The sequence below is a fragment of the Prionailurus viverrinus genome, chromosome C1, assembly GCF_022837055.1.
Source record: "Prionailurus viverrinus isolate Anna chromosome C1, UM_Priviv_1.0, whole genome shotgun sequence".
NCBI classification, from domain to species: domain Eukaryota; kingdom Metazoa; phylum Chordata; class Mammalia; order Carnivora; family Felidae; genus Prionailurus; species Prionailurus viverrinus.
The window spans coordinates 203,497,335-203,518,040 of NC_062568.1; the positions used below are offsets into that span (position 1 = coordinate 203,497,335).

Consider the following 20,706-nt stretch of genomic DNA (forward strand, 5'->3'; position numbering starts at 1 on the left):
AGTTATCAACAAGTCTGTTTTTAGAAACGTGAGTTTAAAAATACACGCTAATGCCTTTTTTCTTTCCCTTTTCCCTTTTCTCTGACCATATGGTATGTTGCATGTTTTTTGTTGTTTTTGAGGGAGCATATGTTACACTCCTGATTTCTTCCGCACTGTCTTTAAAATAGCAGGTTGTCAACCACCTGGATTAGCCAGGCCACACCCGCAACTGAATTTCTATCAGCTTGAACAAACACCCGTCAATAATTTACTCAAGAAAACATAACCCAATTTTTCAGATTATCTACGTGTTCTTTATGTTATCTTTCCAGTGTGTGCTTCTAGCCCTGTAAGGGGTGCAGGTTGAATGGGACACCCTAAAATAACCAAGGGAGTTTGCATATTGGGTGCCTCCAAGACCCACACACGCTGCCAGGACGCCCCGGAGGCTGGGCAGACGGTGAAGCCGACTTTGCCCTTGGAGAGCCTGTCACGTGCTCTGCTGTTCGTAATTGCTGATATTTCTCCGGCGATGAGCCACCACGTCGGGAAGGCACCCGGGTGCCAGAGACTGTGTTGTGCTCTCATCTAGTTGCCAGAACAATCCCAGAGGTGGGAGAGGCATTTTTGCCCCCATGTTGTGGATTAAGAAACTGAAGCTCAGAGAGGGTAAGTGACTCGCCCAAGGTCCCCCAGCCGGGAAGCAATGATGCTGTTTGACTCTAACACCTGGGCTCTTAGAGCTTTGGGCTTGTTTGAAGTCATGATTTTTTTTTATAACTGCTTTCCATACTCACAGAAGGGTCTTAGATGATCGGTTAACAGGGAATAGGAAATTTTCTAAGTTCCAAAAAAGAAAGGAAGAAAGAGACAGTGTGAAAACCACAAGATGTTGCACGCGCTGCTTGGAATCGGGATTCCAAGGCTCCAGGCTCTGGGCTGTCAGCACAGAGCCCGACACGGGGCTCGAACTCACGGACCGTGAGATCATGTCCTGAGCCGACATCGGATGCTTAACTAACTGAGCCACCCTGGTGCCCCCATGAGAGCCAGGTACTAAATGCCCGGGAATTTTGTGAGCTGGTTGATAAGAAGCCATTAATAAAAATTAAATGATATGAACTTACAATTAAACGATAGTAGAAACAAAAGTAACATAGTTAACACTCACCCTTCCGAATTATATTACATTATTTTACCGCTCTCCATGCTCTTGAGGTGATTTAACCCTACATGTGCGTGCTACCTCACGTCTCCCTGTATCTCTGTATTCAGCGATGTTTCCCTGGTCTCTTGAGATTGGCCATGGTGGGAGTATTTACACCACAGAAATAGCAAACACTGTAAATCACAGCTTGATCTGTTTTGTGTTGTCAACTGTCCACACTGAAGAAGCTTCTGGAGAAAATGTTAACAATGCAGGGCACCCGTGTGGCCCAGTCGGTTAAGGGTCCAACTTCGGCTCAGGTCACGATCTTGACGGTTCGCGGGTTCGAGCCCCACGTCGGGCTCTGTGCTGACGGCTCAGAGCCTGGAGCCTGCTTCGGATTCTGTGTCTCCCTCTCTCTGCCCCTCCCCCATTCTCTCTCTCTCTCTCAAAAATAAATAAACATGAAAAAATTTAAAAAAAAAAAAGAGGAGAGTCCTGACACTTGCTACAACACGGACGGACCGTGAGGACATTACACTCTGTAAGCGAAGGGAGATGGTCACCAACGGACAAACACTGTGAGGTTCCACTTCTGTGAGGGGCCCGGAGCGGTCAAGTTCATAGAGACAGAAAGAGTGGCGGCTGGGGGAGCAAGGAAGAGGGAGGGAGCGTTCACGTAACGGGCACAGGGTTTCGGATTGGGAAGAGGAAGAACGTTCCGGAGACGGCTGCACAGCAGTGTGAGTGCAGTGACGGAACTATATGCTCACAAGAGGTTCAGACGGTAAATGTTTTCGGTATTTTGCCACCATTTTAAAATCTAAAAATGAAAAACGGACAAAAATAACGAAGTGCCTCCAAGGTTTGGGGGAGGGTGATAGAAATGGATGGAAAGGTTCTGGAAGCGGGTGGTAGTGACGGCTACGGAACCCCGTAAACGTGCAAACACCGAACGGCACACGTACAAACGGGTGAGGTGTGTGGGGTGCAAGTTATATTCGAGGAAGCTGTTAAAAGCAGGCAAGCAAACGTGGTCCCGAGGAACCCTTTGGGGGTGATGAGTTTGCTCACTGCCTTGATGATGGTCCGTCTGGCACACGCCTAAGTCAAAGTTGATCAAGTTACATCCTTGAAACACCTGCGGCTTTCTTGCCGGTCAGTCTATCTCCAAAAGCCGGTTTTTAAAAAGCGGCACAGGGGCGCCCGGGGGGGATCCGTCAGTTAAGTGCCCCACTCTCGATTTCGGCTCAGGACATATAACCTCGCGGTTCGTGAGTTCGTGGAACACAGGGCTCCACGCTGACCTTGCGGAGCCTGCTCGGGATCCCCTCTCTCTGCCCCTCCCCAGCTTGCACACTCTCAAAAATAAATAAAGTGTCTAAAAAAAAAATGCGGCACAGTTTTCCATATACGAAGAACTCCTTGTACTTTTTAAAACGACGTCCCCTTTTGATGGATAGCTAGCTTTCAATTTTCGTGTCCCTATAAATAACATTTCCATAAATACCTTTGTGTGAAAACAGGCAGATGTCGTCAGTCGCCCTGTCCCCTACTGGCAAGCCACAGAATGAGAATCTCCCAGGCAGGGGGCCTGGGAACTTGTAATTTTATCGGACATTCCAAATACATTCTTATAATCAATCACGTGTTTGACAAACATTGACTCACGCTTCACAGACTTGGGTTTATAGGCTTGGCGTTTGAGACTCTGTTTTCTTTGGTTCCTGAAACAATCCGTAAATGCTTTAGAGGAGGAGTTCCAAATTTAGGTTTTCCTTGTGTTGGGGGCATGTCGGAATCACCAGGGAGCTTGTGAGAACGCATATTCCCCAGTGCACACCCTGTTCCCAGGGAGGTTGGGGAGGGTGGCCAGATTTAACATAAATATATAGATTTAAAAAATCTAGGGGTGCCTGGGAGGCTTGGTCAGTTAAGCATCCGACTTCGGCTCAGGTCACGATCTCGCGGCCCTTGAGTTCGAGCCCCGCGTCGGGCTCTGTGCTGACAGCTCAGAGCCTGGAGCCTGTTTCAGATTCTGTGTCTCCCTCTCTCTCTGACCCTCCCCCTATTCGTGCTCTGTCTCTCTCTGTCTCAAAAATAAGTAAATGTTAAAAAAAAATTTTAAAAACCTAAATAAAATACAGTGTGTCCAATTAACTCTGAATTTCAGATAAACAACAAATAATTTTTTTTTAATTTTTTTTCAACGTTTATTTATTTTTGGGACAGAGAGAGACAGAGCATGAACGGGGAAGGGGCAGAGAGAGAGGGAGACACAGAATCAGAAACAGGCTCCAGGCTCTGAGCCATCAGCCCAGAGCCTGACACGGGGCTTGAACTCACAGACGGCGAGATCGTGACCTGGCTGAAGTCAGACGCTTAACCGACTGCGCCACCCAGGCGACCCCAAATAATTTTTTTTAAGTGTAAGTGGCCTTTTGCAATATTTGGGATATACTTATACTAAACAATTATTTGGTGTTTATCTGCAGTTCAGATTTAGCTGGGTGTCCTGTATTTTATCTGTCAATCTTTTAAAAAATTTTTTTAACTTTTTAATTTATTTTGAGAGACAAAGAGAGACAGAGCATGAGCAGGGGAGGGTCAGAGAGAGAGGGAGACACAGAATCCGAAACAGGTTCGGGCTCCGAGCTGTCAGCACAGAGCCCGACGCGGGGCTCGAACTCACGAACCGTGAGATCATGCCCTGAGGTGAAGCTGACACTTAACCAACTGAGCCACCCAGGCGCCCCAACTGTCAACCTTAAGTACGAGTCCTTGGGCCTGGGTGAGGCCCAGGGATCTGCATGCTCGGTCTGCTCCCCACAGGGTTTGAAGTACTGGGGGGGTCCTTGGAGCCCACGTTGAAACCTTGATCAGGTCAACGCCTTCCGGGTCAGGAGCCCCTCCTCGGTGCTGCCACAGGACCCTGGTACGGTCCATGAGCAAACACACTTTAATGATCTAAGGGGGATAAGGCAGCTGTCCGGTAGCAGAAAAATCTGCCCCTTATCTTCAAAGCCAAAGGTGATGGATATGACATCGTGGCTCCTGCAGCCTGAGGGATTCTGTTGATCTGCCTGGGGTGCATATTTAGGGCTGCCTGAGGGCTCAAAACCCCAGGATTCTGCGTAGATCCTCTAAATTTAATTCGTTTATACTCGGCCTTGTCCCAGAAAGGATTTTAAGCCTTGGGGGTCTCACTCAACGTAGCATTCTTGGGGGTGGTGAGTAAGATACATGCGCCATCTCTCTGGGACACGCATGGCAGAGATTCATTCCGTGCTCACCGGGAATGGGCGCTGTGCTAGTTGTACGATTATAATCATCTCAACCCTCAAGATGAGCCTGCAAGGTCATTGCTGCCATTGGCCCCATTCTGTAGGTGAGGAAACAGAGGTTCTGAGGGGTCCGGTGGCTCGCTCAAGAGCGCACAAAAGTATGCAAGTGGCAGAGCTGGGATCCTGATCAAAGCCTGGGTTGCTAACCCCCTCCTCCCGCCCCCATCCCACCTCTCTGGTAAACAGCACGTTCCTCGTGACTGAGGTTTAATGGGTAAGTTCTGTATTACATTTGGCTTAAACCGGGGCCACGTTCTGGGTCAGGACCCCGGGGACATTTCTGATCGGGGGCATAAGAACAGCTGCTATGCGTTGAGTGTCTGCTCAGGGCGGACGCTGACTTTGGGGCTCTACAGCCGGATCAATGCCAGGCCGTGCTGGCAAGCCCGAGACCCAGGCCTAGAAAGAACCCTGCTCGGGGGCACAGAGCGAGGAAGCTGCAGACGGCTGATCTGCCTAAAAAGAAGCATCCATCTCTGAGGTTTCAAAAGCGCATCCTGCCTTCCATCTGCCCTGATCAAGCTTTGCATTTTCAGCAAAACGCTACGCTTAGTTCTGGGTTTGCCACAGTGCAAACTTTACATGTCATTCCAGGAAATGCCCAGAAGAGGGCGCGAGGACTCACGCCCCGCCAGGATCCACCGGGATAGGTGTGAACCTTGCCGGGGTCCAGTGGGTCAGCGTCACCGGTGTGTGTGCATGGCGTGAAATCTGAGGGGCGCGTGGCGGACAAGGACCACCCTTCGGACGCACAGGGGTCTGAACTCACCGAGGATGGGTTTTCGATGACCAGTTCGTAGGTCAGCCCTCCAGACCCAAATCTCAGGATGTCTCCGGGTAGCAGCTTCACGGCCACATTCTGAATGTGGCACTCGTTGACGAAGGTGCCGTTTCTGGAATTGAAGTCCTGGAGAACAAAGCTGTCCTCGGCCTCATTATATTCAATGAGCGCATGATGGTTGTCGATGTCAGGAGACTGAAATACATAAGGAAGGCGGCTGTAACCAAGAAAACAAGAATAAACAGCAGGGGCCCCTCACATTTACTGCTGAGCACTGGGTATCAGAAGGTGCTAAGCGCCTCGCCTGGCTGGCTGGTCACTACAGCCCTCGTTTGAAAATGATGACAGGTAGAGTCAGGGAAGAGAGCGACCCGGCCAAGGCCACATGGATAGTGTCTGGTGGGGCTGGGGTATGTCTTCTCTCTGACTCCAGACCCCAGAGCAGGTGCCCAAGTTGTTGGCTGGGGATCCGGCAGCACGGAGGCAAAGGGAACTCTGTGGAGTCTGGATGAGCACGTGTCTGGCCAGGGAATCGGCCACTTTCTATATCCCTGACCCCACACAGGTATGCTTTTGGTCGTCCCGAACGGCAGGACAGAAAGCAAAAATGGCCCCACACCCAAACCAGAAAGGTCACTTGGCAGGTGACCACTGTCCACCTTCCTGTAAGGAAAACACCAAGTTCATGGAATAAAGTGCATAGAGTTAAACGGGGGGGGGGGGGGGGGGGGAAGGGGGGGTGTTCCTAATGATCGGCGTTCATTAATTTTGTGTTCAACTCATTAAAAAAATAACATTTCCAAAAATATTACAGAAAATGAGAACTGGAAAAAAAACACAAAGAAGACATTAAAATCACCTAGGCTCCCATCCCCCCAGAGCCAGGCGCCGTGAACATCCTCCTAGTCTTCTGTCTGTGCTTACAATCTTGTGAAAAAGTTGAAAGAAAATTGAGATCACAGCACATCACCTAGTTTTATAACTACCTTTAGAAAACCTTGGTGTGCAATGAAGATTTTCCCATGTGATTAGCTATTTCTATTGCTTCTTAAAAGTTACTCAGAATTTATCTAATCGAAGATGATCTACCCTTTTTTTTTTTTTTTTTGTAAGTAGGCTTCATGCCCAGCGTGGAGCCCACTGCGGGGCTTAAGCTCATGGCTGAGATCAAATCCTGAGCTGGGATCCAGAGTCGGACACTTGACTCACCGAGCCACCCACGTGCCCCAATGGTCTACTTTTTAATAGGAGGCCTGGTGTGATTACATTTCCAAAAAGAGAGGGACCCCAGACGGTGTGTCTGTGAATTGGCAGTGGAGGGCAGAAGGCTCTGCTGTAATTTCGCTTTGATCAGAAGACCGAGCAGGGCCCAGTGGCCAGAAGGAAATACCATATTCCCCTGGCCGTGGGGCTCTGGACTGTGGCTGCGGGGCATATGCGAAGCCTTTCTCTTTTCAGGACACTGCCTATGAGACATCCACTTCAGCCTGCGACTTTGCAATTATTTTCTAAATTTATCTTCTCGTGGGGCGCGTGGGTGGTTCAGTCCGTCGAGCGTCCAACTCTTGACTTCGGCTCCGGTCATGATCTCACGGTTTGTGAGATCAAGCCCTGCATGGGGCTCTGTGCTGACACTGTGGAGCCTGCATGGGATTCTCTCTTCTCTCTCTGCCCCTCCCCTGCTTGGACGCACCTGTGTGTGTTTTCTCTCTCTCTCTCTCTCTCTCTCTCAAAATAAATAAATAAACATTTAAATGTATCCTCCTGGAGTGCCTCATCCAACTTTCATTCAAAGAGTACTTGCACTTAGAAATCGACAGTGAAGTCTCAAAATGCAATAATAACCAGTCACTTGTATCAATAATAGACTAATTGCTTATGTTATGCTGTTATATAGCAATACAACAGCTTGTATTAATAGACTATATTAATTAAACATTACACGCCAGCAAATGTGCTAAGTGCTCTCCTGAATTATCCATTTCATCTACACAACAGCCCAAAGGGATAGTTCTCTATTTTGTAGATAAGGAAACTGAGGCACAGAATGATCACATTTGCGCAGAGTTACCCAGCTTGACTACCCTGGCTTCTACTCGGATTTGATTGATCCAAATGTCTGTGTTCTTACTCACTTTGCAAATTTTTATCATACACTTGGGCACTCAAAATATTGAAATGCAGAAAGAAAGCAGGAGTCACTATATTAATTTCAGACGGAAAAGACTTCAGAGCCAGGAGTATTCTCAGGGATAAGAGAGGATACAAGGATATGATGATAAAGGAGTCAGTTCTCCAAGAAGACATAACAATCCTTAATTGTATGTGCCTAACGATGAAGCATCAGAATGAATGAGGCAAAAACTGATAGAGGTTCAAGGAGAAATAGACAAATTCATTATGAGAGTTAGAGACTTCAACATTCCTGTTTCAGTAATGGCCAGATCCAGCAGGCAGAAAGTTAGTAAGGATAAAGCTGAACTGAACAACACCGTTAATCAATTAGATCTAATTGACAGGCACAGACAATTTCACCAAACAACAACAAAATGCATGTTGTTCTCACACTCACATGGAACGTTCCCCAAGATAGACCCCATTCTGGGCCACAAACCATAACAAATTTAAAAGGACAGAACTCCTACACAGCATGCCTTCAGCCTACAATGGAATCAGACTAGAAATCAATAGCAGAAAAATAACTGAAAATTACAAAATATTTGGAGATTAAACGACACACTTCTAAACAGCCTGTGGGTCAAGGAGAAGCCTCAAGAAAAATTTTTAAAAAATTACCTAAATGAAATGAAAGTAAATGCAAATGAAAATACAACTTATCAGAATCTGTGGGATTCAGTGAAAGCAGGGCTAAGAGGGAAGTTTATAGCATGGAATGCATACATTGGGAAAGAAGAAAGACTTCAAATCAATAATCTAAGCTTTCACCTTGGGAAACCCTAACCCAAACAGAAGAAATGAAACAAAAATTCAGACAGAAATGAATGAAATAAAAAACAGGAAAATAACAGAGAAACATCAGTGAAACCAAAAGTTGATTCTTTGAAAAGATCAGTAAAATTGACAAGCCTCTAGCAGGCTAACCAAGAACAAGAGAGAGAGGGTACAAGTTACTAAAACCAGAAATGAAAGAGAGAGGTTCACTACTGATCACATAAATATTAAAGATAACAAAGGAATATTATAAACAATTCGATGCCCACAAATTTGATAACTTAGACGAAGCTGACCAACTCCTTGAGAGATACAAGGTACCAAAACCCATACAAGGAGAAATAAATAATCTGAATAGGCCCATATCTATTAAAGAATTTTAATCGATAATGAATAACTTTCCAGAAAGCACCTGGTTCCTGGTACAGAAAGCACCAGGTTCAGATGGGTTCACTGGTGAATTCCATCAAACACTTAAGGAAAAAACGATACCAGTTCTCTACAACCTCTTTCAGAAAATCGAAGCAGAAGAAACACTTCCTAACTCATTCTGTGAGGACAACATTAGTCTAATACCAAAACCAGATAAAGATATTACAAGAAGGGACAACTTCAGACCAGTATCACTCATGAACACAGATGAAACATCCTCAACGAAATATTAGCAAATCCAGTCCAACAATGTATACACCACAAGCAAGTGGGATTCATTTCAGGTAAGCAAGGCTGGTTCAGCATTTGAAAATCAATTAATGCTGTCCATCACCTCAACAGGCTAGAGAAGAAAAGCCACATGATCATAGCCAGGTGAAGAAAGAGCATTTGACAAAATCCAACATCCATTTGTGATTACACACACACACACACACACACACACACACACACACACACACACACACTTGTGGCAAATTAGGAATAGAGGGGAACTTCCTCAACTTGATAAAGAACATCTACAAAAACCCTAAAGCTAACATCATACTTAATGGTGAGAAACTAGAAACCTTCTCATTAAGATCAGGAACAGGACAAGGATGTCCTCTTTCACACTTCTTTTTTAACACGGTACTGTGTCCTAGCCAGGACAGGCAATAAGACAAGAAAAGGAAATAAAAGGTATACAGATTGGAAAGGAAGAAATAAAACTGTCTCTATTTGCAGATGACATGACTGCCTATGTAGAAAATCCCCATGAATCAACAAAAACACTCCTAGAACTAGTAAGCAATTATAGCAAGGTTGTAGGATACAAAATTAATACACAAAAGTCAGTTGCTTTCCTATATGCCAGAAATGAACAACTGGAATCGGAAGTGAAAAACACAACACCATTTACATTAGCAGCAGAAAGAAAAGAAAAGAAAAAAAAAGAGAAAGAAAGAAAGAAAGAAAGAAAGAGAGAGAGGGAGGGAGGGAGGGAGGAAGGAGGGAAGGAAGGAAGGAAGGAAGGAAGGAAGGAAGGAAGGAAGATAGATTAAGAAAGAGTGAAAGACCAGACAGACAGACTTAGGTATAAGTCTAACAGAATATGTAAAGATAGATATGAACAAAACTATAAAATATTGATGAAAGAATCAAAGAAGATCCAAATAAATGAAAAGATAGCCTGTGTTTATTTGCAATTCCTTAAATGATACATGATGGTCAGCATCTTTTCATAAGCTTATTGCCATCTGTAGATCTTCTTGGGTAAGGTGTCTGTTCATGTCTTTTGCCCAGTTTTAAATTGGGTTGTTTGTTTCCTTATTGTTGAATTTTAAGACTCATTTACTTTGGACACATGTTTATAGCATCCTTATCCCTAAAACTGAAGCCACCAAGATGTCTTTTAAAAGGCGAATGGATAAGCAAACTGTGATACATCCACACAATGAAATAAAAGTCAGTGATGAAAAGAAATGAGCTACCGAGCCAGAAAAAGACACAGAGGAACCATGCAAATGCACATCACTTGGTGCAAGAAGCCGGTCTGAAAAGGCCACAGAGTGTATAACTTCAACCACATGAAATTCTGAAAAAAGTAAAACTATATAGAGACAGTAAAGAGGTCAGTGGTTTCCAGGGGCTCTAGTGGATGTGGGGCGGGATGAACATGTGGAACACAGGGGGTTCAGGGTGGTGAAACTATTCTGTATGATGCTGCGGTGGTGGGTATTTATCAGACATGGGCGGAAACCCACAGAATATGCAATGCCTAATGTCAACTATGGACTTTAGTTAGTGACAACATACCAATATTGGTTTGTCAGTGGTAACAAATGTCCCATGTGAAAGCAAGATGTTAATAATAGGGGAAGCTCTGTGTGTGCTGGGGGCGGGTATACGGGAACTTTGTACGCTATCTGCTCAATTTCCTATAAACCTCAATCCGTTCTAAAAAAGAAAGCATTTTTTAAAAAAACACTACAGCACGTTAGTTCTTTGGGAAATTCCACTCACGTCATGGTCATCCCCATACCCACTGATCCCTACGCTCCATGAACCCTGGATAACCCATCGAGGAGAGAAATTCTATGTGCTGCATTTTGTTTTCCTCTGCCCGAGCCTCGTTCCTCTCAGTTCCTCAGTAGCTGCCAGGCCATTATTAAGAAATCAAAGCAAGCAGGAAGTTTTGAATGACTCCATAAAAGTAGGAGGAGCCTCTGCCACAGGTTAGGCCAAGAGAGTGCTTCCTGGGACTATCTTATAATATGAGACCCTCCGCTTCCTTGGAGATTTGCTAAAAGCCATTACTGGACAGAAGCCCTGCTGCTAATATAGGCTGAATGTATGAGCTCCGTCCTGCTGAGCTGTCCCGCTACTCACACTGGGTGTGAGCCACTGGGCGACTCAGTTGGACAAGCATCTGACTCTTGACCTTGGCTCAGATCATGATCTCACTGTTCATGAGACTGAGCCCTGCATTGGGCTCTGTGCAGACAGCATGGAGCCTGCTTGGGATTCTCTCCCTCTCTCTCTGCCCCTCCCCTACACTCACTCTCTCTCTCTCTCTCTCTCTCTCTCTCACTAAATAAATCCACTTTAAAGAAATTAAGACTAATATCATCATACGATCCATCAAGCCCACTTTTGGGTAAACATCCAAAAGAACGAAAAGCAAGGGCTTGAAGAGAGATTTGTACGCCCGTGTTCACGACTCTACTCCAACAGCGGGGAGGTGGAAACAACCCAGGGTCCACTGAGAAGTGGGTGGATAAGCAAAATGTGCCGCGTACATAAAATGGAATATTATTCAGCCTTAAAGAGGAAGGACACGTCGACGCATGCTACAACGTGGCCCAACGTTGAAGACATTACGCCGAGTGAAATAAGCCAGTCGTAAGTAGGCGACGGCTGCATGATCCTACCAGTACGACATACCTGGTAGAGTTGCCAAGCTCACAGAAACACAAAGTAAGACGGCGGCTGCCAGGGCCTAGGGGGAGGGGGAAACTGGGAATTGTTTGACGGTTTAATGGGCATAGAGCCTCAGTTTCGCAAGATGAGAAAGTTCCGGTTGGTTTTACAACAGCATGAACGCAGTTAATGCTGCTAATCCGTACGCTTAACAAACAGTTCAGATGGTAAACGTTATGTTTCACCGCAGTTTTAAACGTGGCTAAGACAAAGTGTCTCACCCAACATCAAGATGCACGTGGCACTTCTGGGACCAAGATCTGTGCCCTTGACTTGTCCCCTATGCTTTTCAGAGTGGACAGTGGTTAATTAATTAATTACACTATATAACGTTTATTTATTTACTTTTGAGACACAGAGAGACAGAGCACCAGCAGGGGAGGGGCAAAGATAGAGGGAGACACAGAATCCGAAGCAGGCTGCAGGCTCTAAGCTGTCAGCACAGAGCCTGACGTGGGGCTTGAACTCATGAACCCATGATCTGAGCTGAAGTTGGATCTTAACCAACTGAGCTACCCAGGTGCCCTGAGAGTAGACGGTGATTTAATAGTGAGAGAGGAGTGGGGTGGAACTGAATATGGGCCGTGCATTTAAAAAAAAAAAGTCTCCTGCAGGGGTGCCTGGGGGGCTCAGTTGGTTAAGCATCTGACTCTTGATTTTGGCTCAGGTCATGATCTCGTGGTTCATGGGCTGGAGCCCCACGTTGGGCTCTGTGCTGATGGTGCAGAGCCTGCTTGGGATTCTCCCTCTTTCTCTCTGCCCCTCCCCTGCTTGCACACGTGCTCTCTTTCTCTCTCAAAATAAACATTAACAACTATTTAAAAAATTAAGGCAATTCAAATGAGGAAAGAGATGATCTTTCCTAAAATATTAAAAAAAAAAAGTGTCCTGCATTTTAAATACCTTTTAAAAGTATTTAGTGAGTCCATAAACTACTGAGACTTCGACAAATCTACTAATGACAAACATCTGCTCTGGTGACCGCTGGGCTTTGAGGAAGCCTCCCTGAGAAGCCGTCAGCCTGCCGCAAAGCTCCTGATGTATCTGGAACCTTCCTTCAGAGCCAGTTCTCAACCTTCATCTTCTGGAACTCAGAAACCCAGTCTCAGAGCACGACCTCCTGACCCCCATCTTCCTCACCCTCCCCCACTTCCTCTTTGATTCCTCGTGACCTCTGCTCCCTCACCCCCTCCACGTGGGCATTCCCCTTCACCTGCCCTGGCCTGGCCCACCACCTCCTCCAACTCCACCTCGGTCCCTGTCTCCCTGCCACCCTCACACTCTGTCCCCAAGTCGGCCCAGTCTGGTCACATGCTGCTCTCTTCAGGCTCCCCAGCCACCGGCCCCTGGTGCTTAGCTTTTCATTCTACCTTGTTAACAGCCTTCTAGGTCCTCACCTTCTGTGCCCTGCACATCCTCCACTTGCCCTCCAATCCTCGCCCACCCTCTCCCCCTGGCCCTCTGCCCCAGCAGGCCGGCCACGGGGCTGCATTGTGGGCTGATGGGCTCCTTGTCTCTGGTTTCTGGTTGGGTCTGGCCAGTGGGGGATCAGAGATCTGAGCAGGGCAGAGAGAGGTTGGGGTATTTCTTCCCCTTGCTCCCTCCCTGTGGGGACACCATGGGCTGGGTCCAACCCTCCACCAAAAGCCACAGCTGCCGTTGGGGATTCCAGGAGATGTAACCCCCTCACCCTTCGGGTCTGGGGGGTGGGGACAGCTCCTCACTCTCAGTGGCTCTGGGTGCCACACCCTCCTGGCTGGGTTCTTTAAGCCTGGCTGCCTCTGTCGGTGTCCCTTCATGAAGCACCCACTCTGGACGGCCCTCTGCTCCCTGCCAGGACCCAGAGTTCCAGCAGTGAGCAGCTCTCTGGCATGGCCTTCAAGTCCCCTTCCTGCAGCTGCCAAGGGGATCAGAGCGGTCTTGCTGTCACCTCGCCTGGTCTGGTCCTGGCTCACTGAGGGTCTCCTTCTTGTATCTTCTGGGGCGAGTCTCTTGCTGCTTTCTGGTTGCTTCCCTTGCAAAAGTGGGTTTGATACGCTGTGCTACACAGGACTGACAAAAGGTACCGCTGGGAGGAACTTTCAAGCTAGTAGGATAACATTTTTTCAGTTAAGTGGGGTCTGCGTGAGTGTGTGTGTGTGTGTGTGTGTGTGTGTGTGTGTGTGATCTATTTTTTTTACCTTTTGGGTCTTGGCCAGTGCATCCCCCCCCCCCAGCACATCCCCCTTACTGCCTCGAGAAAGAGACATAGTGCAGAAAGAGTGAAAACTGGGGTTTCCAGAAGAATGAGGATATGGGGAACCAGCTAGGCTCTGGCGAGATGGGAGCCCGGGAGGAGAAGGGAAGGGGAACTGTCTCTGCTTCCCTCTGTCACAGAGACCCTCCCGCCCAGGTCCTCCTGGGAAAGCCCCGTGGAGGGGTGAGGCCTCAGGAAGAGGCTGGTTCCTAAAATCAGCCTGCCCGAGGGTGGTTTCCAGCCTCCGGCCCGCCCTGTGTGACCCCAAATTCCTCTTCTGTAACATGGGGAAAATGATAGCGCCTGCCTCGTAGGGATGCCGATCGTCAGGATGAAATGAGTTAACACGCACGGACGTGCCAAGGACGCGGCCGGGCACCGAGCGAGCCCTCGCTGCGTCACGGACACGTGACTGCTCCCTTCTCCGGCCCGGCCACGGCCTCTGGCTCTGCCACTGCCGTGGCTGCTTCTAGGCCTCCACGCTGGCGCCTCTCCCTTCACCTGCCCCCAGCTCGCACGGCTCCTGAGGATTCTACTCTAGGGCTGCCTCCCTCTCCTTCCCGCGGGGCCGCTGCAGAGCCTTAATTCTCCGACGTGTATTTTCAACCCCTAGCTCATCCCCAGGCCTCCCTGTGCCCACCTGCCCGTGGATGCTGACACGCTCACCTCCTGCCTCCTGCCTCCTCCTGTCCCCTAAACCCTCTCTGTAATGACAGTAATGGCGTCGTCACACGCCCAGCCCACGGACCACCCCTCTCCACGGCTGCTGACATTGTCCCCACTAGTTCCTCCAAAAAGCTCTCCAACAAGCCCCGTGACCCCACACCCTCCCCATGGCAACAGTGCAGCTGAGAGGCAGGATTGACTACCGTGGGCAGAATGGTCCCCAAAAGAGATCTATGCCCCAAATCTGGACCCTGCGAGTACGCTCTGTTACAGGGCACAAGGGACCGTGCAGATGTAAAGGTTACTAGTCTGTGATCTTAAGAGAGGGAGAGCATCCTGGACTGTCCAGGTGCGACTAATCTAATCCCATGAACCCTTAAAAGCAAAGAACTTTCTCTGGCTGGAGTTGGACAGATGAGTCAGAACAGGGGATCAGAGGGATCTGTTGGTTTTCTTTTTTTAAAAATATTTTTGAGAGAGTGTGAGTGAAGTGGGGAGGGGCAGAGAGAGAGGGAGACGCAGAATCCAAAGCAGGCCCCAGGCTCCGAGCCGTCAGCACAAGGCCCAACGCGGGGCTCGAACTCATGAACTGCGAGATCATGACCTGAGCCGAAGTCGGGCGCTTAACCGACTGAGCCACCCAGGCACCCCAGGGGTCTGAGAGATTTGAAGCACGAAAAGGCCTTGAGCCAATGCTGCTGGCTTTGAAGGTGAAGGGGCCCACAAGCCCGGAATGCGGGCGGCCTCCCGGGCTGGGAACCACTTCCGCTGACAGCCAGCCCAGAAAGGGGACCTCAGTCCGTAACAGCACAGGTTAACTTGCGCCAAGCACCCGAACAGATCCGGGAGCAGATTCTCCTTGGAGACTCTGGAAGAGCCCAGGTCCGCTGAGCACCTTGCCTTTGACCTGGGGGCCCAGGGACAGAGAAACCAGCTGAGTCCACCCCAACTTCCGAAGTACAAAACCGGGAGATCATCCCCCTGTGTTGTAAATAGAACACGAATACAATGGCCCACATTTACTACGGTACTGACAACACCAGGCACTGATCTAAGCCCTTGACAGTGATTCGCTCTCAAAACGCGGTCCCTGCAACCACCCCCAGGGCACGTATACAAAGACCGCAGCCGAGAACAGCTGCATAACTTGTCTGAGACCCTCCAGCCCATGAGAGCGGAGCCAGGCTCTGAACCGGCTGCCCTGTGGGGCAAGGTCACGCACTTGACTGCTCTGTCCCGGGGCCACTCCGTCTGCTCTTCTCCCACCCAAATAACAAAGATCACCAACTCCTCCCCAGCTTAAAAGCCTTTTGGTGAGGGGGAGGTTCCTCTTCACGTGCTTAGCCTGGCTTCCATTTTGCAATGTCACCACCAACATGCCATTTCGTCCTTTTCTCCCAAGCCAAACTGTTCCCCAAACATCTCCGGACCTTTGCACATGCTTTTTCAACACCTGGGGTGTCCTTTCCTACTTGCTCTGTCTGGAAAATCCCCAGACTTCCTTGTCTTTCCTTCTTTTCTTTCTTTCCTTCCTTCCAGTGCAAGCAGGGGGGGGGGGGGAGAGAGAGAGAGAGAGAGAGAGAGAGAGAGAATCTCAAGAAGGCTCCACCCTCAGGGCAGACCCTGACACATGGCTTGATCCCATGACCGTGAGATCAAGACCTTGAGGTGAGGGGTGCCTGGGTGGCTCAGTCGGTTAAGCGTCTGACTCTTGGTTTCAGCTGAGGTCATGAGCTCACAATTCGTGAGTTTGAGCCCCGTGTCGGGCTCTGTGCTGACAGTGCAGAGACTGCTTGGGATTCTTTCTCTCTCTCTCTCTCTCTCTCTCTCTCTCTCTCTCTGCCCCTCCTCCTTTCTCTCTCTCTCAAGATAAATTAAAAAACTTAAAAAAAAAAAAAAAGACCTAAGCTGAGATCTAGAGTCAGACACTGAACAGACTGAACCACCCAGACCTCCCCAGGCTTCTCTTTAAAGAGGCAGCTCAAGTCTGGCCTTCTCTGAGGAGCTCCCTGACCCCCCAAGAGGATTCTTGTGGGGGGCTTCAATTCACAACCCCCCCGCTCCTGATCAGTGGGTGCCACGTCAACATTCCTTCCCCCACAAACCCCCCCACTGGAGGGCGCCACCCCAGCTAGTCGCGTGAAGGACAATCACAAGAATATGCACGTCGTGTTTCACGGACAGTCCTCACTCTGGATTTCACCCGATGGAACCTCCCTAGCTTAGTGAGCTACTTTGATATTCCAGGGAACTCGGAAGGAATTTCAGATATTCCCAAAGCTAAATTTACACTCAAGGAATGAAACTTCTTCTCTCTGGAACTGCTGAGTCAGACAACCCGGAATCTGAAACTTGGCCCCCACCTCCCCTGTGACCAGCTGTGTGATTTTTCACTTGACCTTTCTGCGTTCCCATTTGCACATCTTTAAATGAGGATAACAGTGATAATAGCAGTTCCTACACCACAGGGTTTTTGTTTTTGTTTTTTTTTTTTTGGAGAATGTAATTTTCTGCATACATACTCAGGATGTACAATATGTATAAAGTCACGGGAGGTAAAGTAGTCTACGAATGCATGCTGTAGCTGTTTGTATCATTTGTGTTATCGAAAAGATTGTGATCTTCTGCCTCACGCCCATTGGAACGGCTACTATCAGAAAAACAGGATAAGGGGCGCCTGGGTGGCTCCGTCGGTGAAGCATCCGACTCTCGATTTTGGCTCAGGTCACGATCTCACGGTTCAGGGGATCGAGCCCCGCATCAGGCTCCGCACTGACAGCTCGGAGCCTGCTTGAGATTCTCTCTCTCCCCCTCCCCCCCACCCCTCTCTTAAAATAAACAAATAAACTAAAAAGAAAACAAAACAAAACCAGGATAAAACAAATGTTGACGAGGATGTGGAGAGAGTGGAACCTTGTGCCCCGTCGGTGGGAATGTAAAAAGGTGCAGCTGATGTGAAAAACAATATGGTGGTTCCTCAAAAAATTAAGAATCGAATTATCGTGCGACCCATCAAGCCCGCCTTTGGGTATACATCCAAAAGAATGGAGAGCAACAGCTTGAAGAGATATCTGTACGCCCATGTTCGTGACGTTATTTACAACAGCCCAGAGGTGCAAACAACCCGGGCATCCACTGACAGAGGAGCCGATAAGCAAAATGTGCTGAAAACACGCCATGGAATATACGCCACGGATGAACCACAAGAGGGCAGAAGCTGTCTGAGTCCACTTACATGAGCACCTACCGCGGTCAGATTCACACAGACAGAAACCAGAAGGGTGGTGGCCAGGGCTGGCGGAGGGGGACAGGGTTTTGCAAGACGGGGAGCTCTGGAGGCGGATGGGGGTGATGGCCGCACCAGGTAAATGCATTTAATGCCGCTGAGCTGTACTCTGAAGAAATGGCAAGATGGAAACTTCTGTGTCATGTGTGCTTTGCCGCGATAAAAAAAAATAAATAAAAATTTTTTAAAAAGCGAGCAAAATGCGATCAGCCCTTTTCTATGAGCTTTATCCCCCCTGGAAGCCCTCCACCTGCCGGAGGGAAGGTAGGTTCATAAATGGCTGTGGTGGGAAGTGATCGATGAGACCGGCCCCGGGTTCCGGCTGCCAGCTCTCCAACAGGGGAGGGAAGAGTTTCCCGAGGACAGAGGAGACCTGCTCTGTGTCCGGGCTGTGATCTTCAGGGGATTTCTGAGCAGGGGTGAGAATGCTTCTCCGGACCAGGTCCACCTGTCGCCCCGTCTCTCAACACGCAGGGGTTCGCTCATAAGAGAAGCACAAATTGGAATGACACGGGCGCGATGTGTCACCTGTTAAGTCAGTGGAGATCCAATCGGTAGACAGCACGCACCGGGGAGGGTTGGGAAACGGGCGTCCGTTCTGGCAGGACACCATGTCGGTGGACCCCTGGTGGCCTATTTGGAGATGCCCATCAGAGGCACACATGTTCGTGGCCTTTGACACAGCAGATACACCCACACGTCTGAGAAACGACGTAAACAAGGGGACGATCACCGCAGCCTTGTTTAATAATAATAAACAAGAATACGTTGTAGGCTCTGATGGTTGTTTTTTTTTATGTTTATTTTATTTTTGAGAGAGAGAGAGCATAAGCAGGGGAGGGGCAGAGAAGGGGGTACAGAGGATCGGACGCAGGCTCTGTGCTGACAGCAGACAGCCCGATGTGGGGCTCGAACTCATGATGATGGTTCTTTTCCAAGAGGCAGCCCAGAACTGGCAGGAGCCAAAGGGACAAGCGTCAACCGGCTGTCTGGGTGCTGGGGTGTGTGTTAGATCCGTCTTGCTCCGTGATCCTGAGATCCCCCGCGAGAAGGGGGTGCAGCACGCGAGACTGTTCCCATCGGGAAGGAGCCAGCTGGTAGGGCGCTGTGCACCCAGGGTGGACAGGCCAGGGCGGAGCAAGCATTCCCCGCCCCCCCCCCCCCCCCCCGTTATTTCGGTCCTTTGCTCTGCTCCTTCACCCCCCACCCTCCCGGCCACAGCGCTGCGCTGCCTTGGGCTGTTCCATAGCTCGGTGTTGGAGGTGATTCAGAAACCTCCCCGGTGTGGCCGGGTGAGTTCTCGGGGAGGGGCTGGGGTGGGTCGGCTGCCCACTGTTGAGCTCTTCCTTCTCCTCGCCTCTAAACAGAGTTCACTGGAACAGCATGCACGCTCCTCCGTCGACACAGGGGCTCCCACAGCATCACGAGGGGGGAGCCACGGGTGGCCGAGGAGAGCGAGGGAGGGCGCTGAAGCACGATCCTGGAGCCATCTCCACGGGACCCCACTCCCGACCTGAGTCTGGGGAGCGTGTCTCAGGTGAAGATTCCCAGCGGGGCAGCATGTCTAGGGGTTCACGTTTCACAAGCACTCGGACACGTGCGGAAAATTCGACAACTACGGGCTGGCAGGATTTCTTCACTCTGGAAGAACTGAGCCCCTTTCTCGGCGGAGTCTGAGTAACAGCTCTAAACTCCAAAAATCACAGTTCCCAGGCCACAGCCAATCACACAAACTAAAATTCGCGAGGTTTATGTCTGAAATGAGCAAGGCGGAGGCTTTTGAATGGTGTGAAATGCGAGAGGGGAGATTCTGAACGGAGCCCCTTGTTGCTAGTCTGTGTGTGGCAGCCAGGCTGGTCCTTTCAAAATTTCCAAAATGGAGGTCGCCTCCCTTGCTCAGAATACCCCGGTTTCTTCCCATACTCTTCAGACAGGGTGGCCTGAAGGAGGCCTACTCATTTCTTAAGCTCTCTTCCTTCCCACTCTTCCTTCTGGACACACTGGTTTTCTCTCAGTCCCTTGGGCTCATAATACGCTCCTCTACCCCAGGGCCTTTGCACGTGTCCTTCCCTTTCCCCCTTGTCCATTAAGTTGTCCTTATCCTCCATGTTCCTTTTCTTTAGAGCCCCAGTGTGAATAAAACAACACATGTCTCTGTGGGATCCCCTGACTTCTGTGTCTCTCTCCTGGCAGCTTTCTGATTGCACGGACCATGCCTGATTCTGCCATTGCCTTATCCCCAGGTTTGCCTCAGTGCTGAGGCTCCAGGTAAATATTTGTGGAAGGAATGAGTGATAACAGTGGTAAAACCTGGCCCCGCCAACACAGGCTTCCTATTGCCATCGGGGAACCAAACTCCTTACAGGATACAGAAAAAGGTCTGCAGGGCGAAACCCTGCAAATATCAATATTGATTTTTCCCTGAGCCAGAGGATTACACGTGATTTTTATTTTCTCCCTTACACTTTGCTTTCTCCCAGTTTTTTTTTTAATTTTTTTTTCAACGTTTATTTATTTTTGGGACAGAGAGAGACAGAGCATGAACGGGCGAGGGGCAGAGAGAGAGGGAGACACAGAATCTGAAACAGGCTCCAGGCTCCGAGCCATCAGCCCAGAGCCCGACGCGGGGCTCGAACTCACGGACCGCGAGATCGTGACCTGGCTGAAGTCGGACGCTTAACCGACTGCGCCACCCAGGCGCCCCTCTCCCAGTTTTTTTAAAACAATAAGCACATAACTGCCTTCTGTTATCAGAAGAAGCGAGTGGTGGCAACATCGGTGACCAGAACAATCTGTCAGCCTGGCCAGTTGAGTCTAAATCTCGAGAAGTATGACTGCCTATTCTTTAGGACTTACTCAGGTAAGTAAAACAATCATTTTTATTTGCTGGCTGTGCCCTCTGCCTAATTTTGAAGAAGG

At 49.1% G+C, this 20,706-nt stretch overlaps 1 protein-coding gene across 8 annotated transcripts in view; it reads right to left on the minus strand.

Moving 5' to 3' along the window:
- FHAD1 (forkhead associated phosphopeptide binding domain 1) overlaps positions 1–20,706 on the minus strand; it is a 123,343-nt gene that overhangs the window by 94,930 nt on the left and 7,707 nt on the right. For all 8 annotated transcript variants that reach the window (XR_007155058.1, XM_047872729.1, XM_047872735.1 and 5 more), the window contains exon 3: positions 5,243–5,449. Coding sequence is in view for 7 of the 8 variants with exons in the window: in XM_047872729.1 (XP_047728685.1) it covers positions 5,243–5,449 (207 nt within the window). In the remaining variant the exon portion in view is untranslated. The remainder of the gene's footprint in view (positions 1–5,242; positions 5,450–20,706) is intronic.